Source organism: Anoplolepis gracilipes, chromosome 12, assembly GCF_047496725.1.
Source record: "Anoplolepis gracilipes chromosome 12, ASM4749672v1, whole genome shotgun sequence".
NCBI lineage: Eukaryota > Metazoa > Arthropoda > Insecta > Hymenoptera > Formicidae > Anoplolepis > Anoplolepis gracilipes.
The window spans coordinates 7,287,271-7,300,324 of NC_132981.1; the positions used below are offsets into that span (position 1 = coordinate 7,287,271).

The 13,054-nt window shown below is 30.2% G+C and overlaps 1 protein-coding gene across 1 annotated transcript in view; it reads left to right on the plus strand.

Moving 5' to 3' along the window:
- The window catches only part of LOC140671625 (uncharacterized), a 41,862-nt gene extending 28,840 nt beyond the window's left edge, over positions 1-13,022 (plus strand). The window contains exons 7-8 of the mRNA XM_072903073.1: positions 399-611; positions 6,866-13,022. Of these exons, the coding sequence (XP_072759174.1) occupies positions 399-611; positions 6,866-6,976 (324 nt within the window). The 3' untranslated portion in view covers positions 6,977-13,022. The remainder of the gene's footprint in view (positions 1-398; positions 612-6,865) is intronic.
- Positions 13,023-13,054: the final 32 nt, after the last annotated feature.

Consider the following 13,054-nt stretch of genomic DNA (forward strand, 5'->3'; position numbering starts at 1 on the left):
AACTTAGTAAGTAACAAATATATTAACCCACACGACCACAAATCTCATGCGGTATGTACTCACATCTAAATTCGACGCCGCACATAATTTAAAGCCAACGAACACTGAAGTTTACTACCTGATATATCGCTGTTATAGTTGCTATCAGCATTATTCGCTTGTCAGTTAAAATTACAGTTCCGAACTTTCTTCTTTTTTTATACAAAAAAATATAACTAATAGAAAAACAAAACAAATTCTAAAAAAAAGCGAAGTACATTTGCTGTGTTTAGAAAATAGACACAATATAACGCAACTCGAACATATCTTACAAACTACAAGCATCTTCGACGCAATACGAAAAATGTTTCACTGCAATGTTTATACTCCTATGATCAATGGTGATTTTTATGTTCCAGGATTTCGTTACAGGCTTAAGTATACTCTCCCGTGGCTCAATAGATGAAAAACTTCGTTGGACATTTTCTCTTTACGATATCAACGGGGACGGCTGCATTACGAGAGAGGAAATGACGGATATTGTGACTGCTGTATATGAACTGATGGGAAAATTCTCTGATCCAAACTTGGATCCCGAAGGTGTACGCGAAAAAGTGGATCGTATGTTTCAGGTAAGGAAATAAAATAAAATCTTTAAATCGCGCATGAAAAAAAATTTTTTTTTAAATTTTTGTTTAGTATATATCATGAGTACTTAATGAAATCTATCTAAAATTAATCCAGCTTAAAAATAAGATTTAATGAATTTGTAATTAATCTACAATTAATTACATAAAAGATCCGATTGTGAAAAGTAATTGAAAAAAATTTGTTCGGAGCTTCGAGTAAACGAAACATTTAAATTAATGAGTTTTGTATCTCGTGCGATAACTGTCGATAATTCGTTTACCTCAACCAGAAAGAAAACGAGCATCTGCAGAAAGTGTATCAGCAAGACAGGAACAAGCCTTTCTTTTTAGAAGCTGCCACATTGTTAGCTGCGGATGACAATACTCGCAGTGCACTCATTCTCTTCACCTATCTCGATCGCTACAGGCGAAAAAAGGAGTAACCCGTTTCACAGAGACAATTTGCGCAGATGACACATCTTCTATCTGCCCGATACAAGTTATACGCTTCGTCAATTCTACGACAAATGAAGTTCAAAGAGTTAGCATTTTTAGAACACAATTGTTTTGAAAATCGATTCGTAAAACAGATATGTGTGCCTATTGAAATAATTGTTTCGAATATAGGTAGCATTTATGATAAATATTATCTAGTTAAAAAAATAAATTAGTAAACAAATTATCAAAGAACATATAACTCTCATTTTATCTATAATATTAAAATTTTAAAAATCCAGAAATGTGTGAAAATAAAGCGTCAGAGATACAGAATGATAACACAAGTAAATTACTAAGTCTTGCTTTGTTTATCATGTACATACAATTAACAAATGCATGCTCTTTTGCATACTCAACATTCAATTATATAAGAAGATACGAAAATTTAGGTCGGAAGCTCGTTTCGTAATCTATTACCGGCGGGCATGTTAAACTGCCACGACTTTAGATTCTCATCTTCGATTCTGTGTAGCCACAGTTGAATACGTTGACGTGCTTCCTACGCTTTTGCTGACGTTGAAAGGAAACGCAAATTCGATGGTAAAGACGCGACCAGAAAGGGTAAACGCCTTGTTTAGGGCTGCTGCTTTTGAGGCATACACACCGATACACGTGTGCACATTTGCGGTCGCGAGAGTATAAGAGAGATAGGATTAGTACAACACGTGGAGCTCTAACTCGGGGAACCACAGTATGTGCACACACCTTACATTTACATGTATGTATACGGATAGTTTAAATTCTAATTGCCTGTGGTTTCAATTCCTCAAAGGCCCCTCACGGGCTTTTCTCAAGGAACTACGCTAGCTTCTCAATCTAACTTGCAACTTCCGTGCGCCCTGGCATATATTATATAATAAACATGAATTTAAGTTTTAATTATTCTCATAAAACTATTAACTTTTTTTGTTTGAGGTAGAACAAAGCACCATTAGCAGATTGCATATAAAAAAGACTTAATCTGTTTAATTAATTATTATAAAGAAATCATGAGACTTTCACTTAATAAATTTCAAAGTTATATAAGAAAAGATTTATCATATTTCACTTAATTGTGACATTAGGAAATTGAAAGAGATATTACATCGTCTCATTAAAACTCTGTTGAATCAATGTATCACCTCTCGTTATTGAAATGCAGAAAACGATTCGATAATAGTGTGTAAGACTGGACGTCTCTTGCTGTTCAATTAAATATTTCTGAGCACCTGCCGATATTCTATAGTCAAGTCCTTTGATCTGATGTAATTCGTTCGTCAGTTTGCAATCAACTCTGTGATTCACTGTAAATCGAAACGTCTATGAACCTAACCAGAAACTATACAAATTTCTATGCGCAGATGTTATTTGGCGGTCAAACTTTATTGTCATGATATCAATACCATCTGTGCTACGCGAATAATCCGTAGCAATGAGATGCTACCTTCTGGTGTGGCACGTGTGCAGAGAATATTGATGATTGAACATTTTAAATCATATTCGATAATCGATTATAAATGCGCAAGTATAAATACGAACTCTATTAATACATATGGAAAAGCGAATAATATTTCTCTCTGAAGATATATTAATTTACATTACATATATAAATACATATTTCTCGCAAAATGTTAGCTTGTAACGATAATTCATTTTGTAGACAAGGTACAATCCAGATGTGCGTGTTAGATGTGGAAAGTTTTCTTTTACGAACATTAGGGTTTGGATACGTAGATAAATCGATTTAAAACTCTCGTGGAAAAACTTGAAGAATGCGACGCAAGACAGAACAGCTTTTTCAGATGATTTTTCATCTTCTTGTTTCATGTTAGGAATACTTCAAAGTTCTACCACGTACTTCGTCAAAGAAAAAAGGAAAAAATCTATGCCATAAAGAAGTATAATATAGCAAATAAAACCAGAGTATAAAAATAAGTCGAGATGTAACGATAGGAAAGGTTGCGTTGCACAAAGTCACATAAAGTATAAAAAATTTAAAAAATTTACGTACAAAATGAGAAAAGTTTGATTTCGTCATTATATATGCAAAAAATTTTTACACTAGTTACTTTCAACTTAATAAGCGATTTGTGAGATGAAATTACAGGAGAGATTTACAATACGTGCTTCAAAAATAAATGAGAAAATAAATTAATGGACCAAATGTTTGGCATACTCTTATGTTATTGATTTCAAGTTTTTACTAATGATTGATGAAGTGCTCATATTGCAGATATATCATGCTTATGAATCTGTCGTTTATGATAATTCACTTTATTAAACGTTACCATTAACTTTTTCAATCATTTATTTTCTTAAGTAATAATTTTTTTTTTATATCGGATACTATTGTACTTGAACGTACTCTCAATTTTTATTTGCTTAAAGTTCTTTCTCTTTCTGGTTTGCTTCTCGATTTTATTTATATATATTTATCTATCACTCTAATGAAACACTGTTTCAATCAAGACAACTAACGCGGAAGAATAAATAAAGTAAGAATATAAGTGTGCATTATTGAATTGAATAAATGTTTCTCGCATTTACGTTTAGTAGTATAGCCGTTTTCTTAATTATATGAACTAACAATAAGAATGATATAAAAGCTATTTCTATCGTCATATAATAATTTAAGAATAAAAATGCAAAAATTGATCTAATTAATACAATATAATATTTTTAATTGTCTCAAAAACTGATTTATCTTCAGTATAAATATACACATATACTGTTTTTATATAAGATTATAAAGCTCAAAGAATATTACAAAAGACACACTATGCAATTGTGCAACACTATGATAATTTAAGAGATTTTGTCAGAGATACTTTTTTTATGCAAAGTAGTTTTTAGTACAATTTCAAGTAATTAATAAACTTTTTGCAACAACTAAGACATACATGTCTGTCTTTTTGGTCTTAAAATTTTATGAGGTCTTTTCAGCACTATTAAAGCTAACTTTAAGCCATGAATACAGGAGACGAATGAAAAATGAACTGGTGGACATTTTATAAACTTCTAACTGCAACACACAATGGAGCACTGGAACGCTTACGAAGATTATCAATACGTTCATAGAAAAACAGTGAAAAAACAGTTCCTATGTGGTTTTGTATAGAATTCCATCAATATACTTCTTACATCACTTTTTAAAATTTAGCGAGTATAATTATACGCAATTATTTGAAAAATCTAAATTAATTTGATATACACTCATTTGTTTATTTAAAATATTTTAATTTGTTGTCATTATATATAATTTTAATATTTAATAATTATACATTGATGAACGTTAAGAAAAATTGTCATGATAAGAATCTTTCAAAACTTGTCAATTTGTTCATATACATATATAGATCATATCAATTTTTATCTATTTTATATTTTCACATGTAAATTGTTCTTATTCTTCTTTCTTTGCAAAAGAAAATTACGTTTTGCTTCTTGTAATAAAATAACACTCGCAATTCATTTCTCAATTTTTTCGCAATACCTCTTTATTTTACGGATATTTCTGTTTAATTTATTGCTAATTAATCACGAGGAAAGAGGTAACGAGCATTGGTCGCGGAATATCTGCGTTTATTCGTAGCACTAATTAAAAACGGGCTTCATTCGCTTTCATTCCCTCCAGATCACGATTAAATCCGTCCCATTGTTTCTGAAAACTGCGCATCTAGCTCACTAACATTTTTCATCTGAGGAAAATGGGCTGTCTTGCCAATTGTTAGTGATAATATCGAATCGTTTTCATGTTACGTCATGCGCAAACAAAATATAAACAATAATATGCATATATATATATATATATATATATGTATATATTGGATATATATATATATATATATATTGGATACATATATATATATTGGATACATATATATATATATATTGGATACATATATATATATATGTATCCAAAATGCAAAATGTATGTAAAATATATAAATATATTATAAGAATATATCAAAATATATATCAAATATATCATAAAAATTCATCATTTTTTTAATTACAAAAATATTTAATGATAAACACTGAAAAATTTCTGATATAGAATCGATTAATCAGAAATTATCGAAAGAATTAAACATTATCCTTTAAACAGTATACTTGCAATAGTTTGTATGTAACATCATGATATAATGAGTATTTTCTTTAAAATACAAGATTTAAATCAAACTTATTTTAACATATTTTTATATTAAAATATTAGTCATTTTTATATTAAAACGACAAACGACATAATAATCTATTATAATATCGATTTTCTCTCAAATTCACTCAATATCCTATATATTTGCAATAATTATTTTTTATTATAGCATAATTACAACCTACGATAATACGTTATGGTATATAATAAGTCGTGGTACCAATTAATCTCATCCTACGCGATGTATATGGCAACAAACTCCTCCCCCACATACATTGATCTTTGTGTTTCGCAATGTTAAAGCAGTAATAATTTTGCGTTTCGCACCTGCCGATGACTGATTTACTACTATACAATCTATACAACTCATACATGCACAACACGAGGTGAAATGCTGGCTTCAACTTTCGATCATTCTGTAAATTAACTCGATCTAATAAATTGCCACGAATCGCAGATAATTACGAGTAATATCCGGCAGCGACTGCGTTTCTGTTCGAATATATTGGAATAAGTATGCGAAATATGAAACCTACTAAACGAATTACATATTTAATTGCATAATTATTGTATTATTTATGGTCTGTTATATTAATGACATAAAATATGACATTTTTAAATCTTAAATTTTTAACCTAATGATATTGATGTTAATGGAATGAAAGAAAATAATATTAATATATTAGTTATATATATAGAAATAATAAAAACAACGATGTGTAATAAATAATATATATAATAGAAAAAGAATAAAAGGGAGAGAGAGTTGAAAGAAGCGCGACGCAGTAGAAACGGACTTCTAGTAGTCAGTCCGTTGGTTGATCAGTTCTACTTTAAGTGACGCATATATATGTGTACATCGACATACCATCGCAGAAACGCGGAAGTGTGAGAAAACATTCTACATATACCTTTCCTTTTTCTTCATAATATATCGTCTTAGTGGTCAGTAGTGGTCAGAGTAATGGTCTTCCAATCTAGGTCAACGTGGCGAGGTTTTTTTCCTGAGTTTAAGCTTCATGGTAATTCTAGTCATTCATAGTTCAGTCAATCATGTTGCGAGATATGAGGTTCCATGCATTCCGTAACCGTGACGTTAAACAAAGAGAGATTTACAAAGTGGATTTTCGTATTTTCTCCTGCATAGAAAGTTTACATAATACCATTATAACATTTTACATAATACATATAAACTTTTCGACACAATGCTTCATTATGCATTCATTGAATATTAAGATGGTTTATAGTATCGTAACATAATGCAGATTTATAATATTATTTTTTAAAATAGATTATAATTTTTTATACCAAAAACCTTAATAGATTTATTCATTTATTTAAAAAAATAAAACGTCTGTTTATTATATTGAGTACTAAGAACATAACGTTAAAAAATTATATTAAAAAAAGATGTGGCCGATCAATTACATAAAGTACCGTTTTATTAATGTATAAATGTGTATTAATAATCCAATTAATAAAATTTTTTTAAATTTTTCTAATCGAATAATGTATTATTTATAAGTATTTAGCAATATTTGCTAACAAAACAATATAAATCTTTTAAACGTCATAATAATGAAAAAGCTTTCAAGTAAAATTGATATAACTTTACTTGTTCTAGAAAATGGATGGCAACAGGGACGGCGTAGTGACATTATCCGAGTTCTTAGAGGCTTGTCGAGCAGATCCGGACATCTCGACCAGTATGGCAGCTTTGGACACTGCCTTCTGACACTCACAGCGTCCGCGATACACACCATGGACCTGAAGGGATCACTCGATTAAGAAATAAATCGCTCAATGTTGTACCTTAACTCCCTGGACCAGAGGAAAGAGATTCCTCAAGGTGTGTCCCATCATCTTGAAACGACTGATATGCAATTTCTCAGAATGGATTGTTTAGAGAAACGACATTGCGTCACTTTGCGCATATTAGTTCAACAAAAATGTACTCAGTAAAATCTTTAGATATGCAAGAGGAAAGAGTTATTATTGAGAAAAATAGAGAAAGAAAAGCATTAAAACTTGAATTTTGCGACTTGAATATAACAAAGAGCAACAGATATTATAATTGTCTTGTGATAGGAGTGAAAACTAGACAAATATTTGATCGGCGTGTTGTTTGACAGGTAGAATGTTTGTACGATTAAATATCAGAATACGCAAATATATAAGAAAATAAATGGAACACAGAAGTCGAAGTAATGAGCAAATTGTAGCGATATTAAAATAACTATGATATTTTGCTTGAAACTTGCTTAGAAAATGATGAAATTGTATACAAATAGCGCAATATCTTTTACAAAAAGAATGTATGTAATGAGCCTTCCCTCAGTAGCTCTCAAGTGTTGGCAAAGTGGTGTGTAACAATTTCATAAAGCTTTAGTCAGTATAAGGTGGATTAGCGAATATGAGAAATGCGGTTCTTTGTATTGTATGAACACTACGTTATTATAATATAAAATGTCAGAATTTATTTTGAAGAGTTATGCACGTCGTTACTCGTACTCTACTTTATTTTTCTATTAATTTTTATCATGGAAATTTATTATTATTAATATTAATTTTTATTATAGAAATTTTCAATTGCTATCATTGACATTTATATACATTATTCACGAATATAGAAGTAGAGATACATACATACGTACACATCCATATAAAAATATAAAAAATATAGAATTATATACTATTATATGTATTTTTAATATTTACACACACACACACATACACATCTGAATTAAAGTTTTTGATATTAATATTGTGTTGATATGTACTTTTTAATACATCTTAAACAATAGATGCATTGGTTAAATATTATGTTTTTGAGTTATATTTACATATTGTGGCGACGAAAAAACATAAGCATATATTCAGTCATATTTTTGACAATTGCAATGAATATATAAATACTCGTAATTTTCGTACAATTTTTAATAGCGTGCGAGTTTCGCGTGCATATCGAACTGCAACACAAAAACGAAGTTAAATGTGTGAGAGAAAAAGAGAGAGAGAGAGAGAGAGAGAGAGAGAGAGAGAGAGAGAGAGAGAGAGAGAGAGAGAGAGGGGGGGAGCACCAACTTACGAATGAGAATATACAAAGTTTATTGTGAATCCCGTCATACAGCTGGACATGTCAAGCGGGATTTGTTGTTTCTAGTGCGTAAGCATGTAGATGGTAAGCGATATCAAAATATTTATTTTTGTGACAGGTAAGCGTATTATTGTTGTAAGATTTTAGATCGTAAAGACTGCGTGCTGCTAAAGAGAGAGAAACGAGTTTAACCGAAAATGAAGGGTGAAAGAAATATATAGATTGAAAGCAGGGAGAGGCGTCTCTCTATCGATTTGACATTCGGGTGATCTGTTGCCGAATATATACGCGCAGTGTACGTTTTATTATAATTATCCAACGACTCGTGGAGACTGGACCAAGGCTTCCGCGATGGGCGAAGAAGATTTACTTGAGCGAAATATATTTAATCATTTTCTATCACTGCCTACTTCTGGTTAACTATAAATAAGGAGGAATGAACAAGCGAACGAAATGAGAATCTCCGATGCATCTCGAGATTAAAGAACCTCATCAAAATTGTTGATGTTCTTGGAAGACGATTGGAAAACGAAAAAAATGTAAGTTATTTATTTTAGATAGATATACAAGTATATATCCTTTCGTTACAAGTGCGTTTCTTGTAAAATACTCGAGATAGGAAGTCGTGAATCGATATTTGAATATTCCTCCGATCTAGAGAGTAATGCGGTACGGCGACTAACTTTTTCAACAACAAAGCTGACACAACTCCAACTTACGCGATGCATCAATTACGTCGAGCGTTGAGAGATAATATAGAAGCGAATGCTAATAATAAAGTCAGTGACAAAACGAAGAGATAGATTGCATACACGATGGAATTACAGGCGTAAAGATTTCTTCGATTTTTAGCAGCGCCTACTCATAGAGCATAAGACTTACATGTAAATTGAGATAAACATCGAATGTTGTCTCATATCAACTCGATCACTACCGCATGTCTTTGAAGTTACGTAAGTAAGTGTATAAAAGACAGAAACGGGGTAACTGTGTCGTATAGAATTCGAACTCGATCGGACATTAGATGTAGACATGAGGGAAAGAAGCAAGTACTCTTACCCCACGATGGTTAATCGGAGATAAGCTAGATTTAATATGTTGTGAGCTTTTTTATGCGCCGCAATTAGTTTTAGAATAATCTTATTATTTTTTAACGCAAAACTAGACTGACGGTAAAACTGGAATATTATTAAGTTCACAAGGTGTAAAAAGAGAGTATGTGCAAGATAGTAATTCATAAGGGAAAAGGCGAAGTTGTATTTCTTATTTCAGGTGTGTAAGTTCTTATTATGCCTTAACGCCACCGTGTGTTTAATCCACCCTATCTTAAAGTCATATCTGCGCATGTATCACGCTTGGATACTTTCTCTCTGCTGAAAGAGCACGTAATCTCTTTTCTATAGCCTCACTATTTCTTGTCACTTATATTCTAAGATAGTTTTAATCTCTAGTGTATGCTAGAACGCTGAACTGCATGTTATCTTTTTTCGCAAACATCGAATTATAGAAGAAAAATGTCGTCAAATTTTAGTAACGTAAGTTTGATCATGATTTATCAAAAAAACTATGGAAAAGTTTGATTTTAATTCTTTCTACACAATACAAATTATTTTGCAATCAACGATAAGGAAACGAGCAACTTGATAATTATTATTGTAATATAAGGATATATTTACACACAAACACACACACACACACACACACGCGCGCGTGTGTGTGTGTGTGTGTGCAGTAATTAATAATTCTTAATTATTGTGTTATGCGAACAGAAGAAAAAGTAATATGCAGTGCTAAACAATTTCAAACAGTATGTTAGCTTCTATTTAACTTCACAATTACTATGCTGAACTGTCAACTATAATCACGTGTTTCCTTTAGATATCGATAGTTTTATATTATTGGACAATAACTCTTCTTTATAACGCGATCAGAAACACAGATATATTTTAGTTGTATTGAAATAGAATAACATTTCCTCAGGATTCTAGCTTTTCAGAAAGTATATGCAAAATATACTACCTGAAATTAATCAAATTATCATTATATCTCAAGTAATTGGTAAGTAATTTAAATTAGAAAAGAGATTCATATTTATGTTCTGCGTAGATATTATAATATATAATGGTTATTGGTTCTAAGTACTATTCCTCCTTACACGTAAGTTAATGAATATTTTTTAGACCGTTTATTTGCCATTGTACGGTTATACTATCTTGTGTGCAAGTATAAATTCATTATATATAACAAATTGTGTTCACACATATGCACACATGCACACAAAATAAATTTGAGAAAACTCACAAATATCTCAGCACGTTTCTGATCGCTAAGAAATTGAAATACTTTTTCGCATATTTGTTGCATACCTAACACTCTATATAAAAGAATTCGAAGAAAACGAGATAAATAAATTAGCTTATTCAATATGCGTACACAAAATTGACATTTGTGACATTAATAATAAGTCTTTTTTCATGATTCAAAAACTGCACAACTTAATGTAGCTGTATATGTTATGTATCTAGTTGTTAGATTTTTGGTTGCATCGGTCTTAAAATTTATCATACGATTTACAACAAGTAAATAATTGGAAAAAATGATAGAATAGAGCATATCTTTTCGATCGATTCTATTCCGTGGATACTATTCACGTGTAACTAATGCAGCTACAAGGCTGCACAAAGCTGCGAGTACTACTATCTTTACCCTTTTAATGTAGAGACACTATACTCGAATAGAATTCAAGGATCTATCTATCAAAATCTATCTCTTCTCTGTAGATAGTTAACCGAGAGTATTTTCGGTGATATTTATCATAGACATTATAGCTGCTGGACAGAGAAAATACAATATGACTTGATTTGTGAAAGTGATGCAAAAATGCAAATGGAAGTACCAAAATGAGGAAGTAATGTTTGTTGTTCACGAGAGTTATTCAAGAGAGAAAGAGTGAGTGAGTGTGTGTGTGTCTGTGTGTGTGTGTGTGTGTGTGTGTTATATTTGAAAAAAAGAATTATTAAATAGAAAATAATAAAAATAAATTTTATGGAATCGAGCTATATATACACGTACTAGAGAGAAAACTGACAGATGGTCCAATCATTCAAGAATAATCTGTATTATGCAAAATATGAAAGAAAAGTACGTGCAAAGAGTTATAATTATATATAAAGTGTTGTTAACAAAGCGTTGCAAAGACACATTTGCATAGTCGTATAAAATTATACAAAAATAAATTTTTAATTATTTAATTAAATTTGATAAAAATTAATCTATATCTATATTTTTCATATTTAAAATTATTAAGTTTTTAATTAAATTAATATTTGAATTATAATATGTAATAATGTCTTTTGAATTTTTGTGTTGTATTTAAAATATAAACAGAAAACTTTTTCGAGATTATTATATCAAAGCAATAAAAAAATGTCTAATGTATATTGAATTGATTGGTCATTTATATTAAGTGTTGCAAATAACTAATTCGTATGTGTGTGTACTTTAAAATATGATGATTCTAAATACCTAAACTTGTTTTAGATAGTCCATTATAGTTGTTATTGAAATAGTTGCAGAGTTATATTTATTAATTATCTAACTATTAGAGGTATTCTCCTCTCCATCCAAAGTTAGCTGTTGTACAATTATACAATTATACGGCAAGGTATATGTGTCATGGTAATGCATTGCAAAAGTGTATTAAGTGGTTTCTGAAGCATCGTAAGTTGAACACAACAAAGTTGAACAGAAATTTTATTATATAATGTTAAAAAATATAAAGAATTTTAAAAAACAGATTTAAAGAAGACAACAGGTAAAAAATATTCATATATTTTCAATGTAAATCAAGTATGTGTATATACTTGTGGTAAGACGTATCTCATAGCTTTAACTGCATGCCAATGTCCAGGTGGAAACAACTTCTTTGATAGCGATAACGAAGTCGTGAATCACGATTAATGACGTGTGCAACGTCTCGTAGTAAAAGGAAGCTGTTTAGCCAATAATTTAATGTGTTCTGTTAACAAAGATGGTATGTTTCCGCTCGAGGAAAAGGGCATAAAGGAATAATCGTTTGGATGTTGATTGTTAAATGTTAGGATAGCTGGATACAACGTTATTATGTCCTTTCAACCCGAACTAAATATTGAAAGTCCCTTTAATTGCATACGACTTGCATTTTGTTAATTGATCATTTCTTATCTTTAGCTATACAATCAATACTGTATCATTATTTCATTGAACTGTGTCAACATGTGTCTCCATTTGTTATGTAAAATGCGCATATAATTCATTTTTAATGTGGCCTTTTATCTGCACAGAGATTTCGAAAAAAAACGTGAAACGTTTGCAATCATTGTCATCACATTTTTTCGCAATAAAAATCATTTCTTTTTTTAAATGTGTTGACACTGCTACGTAAAGATGATCATTTGACATTCAAGCAAGTATCTTGTACTATCAAAGAGAACAAGAATTTGAAAAGATTCAATGTGTATTAAGCATAATTTTATATATTATTTTTTAGAAATTATACGATTGTATCATTCTTTTTGTTACTTAAAACCTACCTGTTATCGCAATTATACATATATATTTTAATTATAATTAAATGAATTATTTAATGTACTATATTTTAAAAGTATGTAACTATTTTATAAATAAATAGATAACCAACATATATGTCGTTTATTTTATTATTAATACTATAAATTT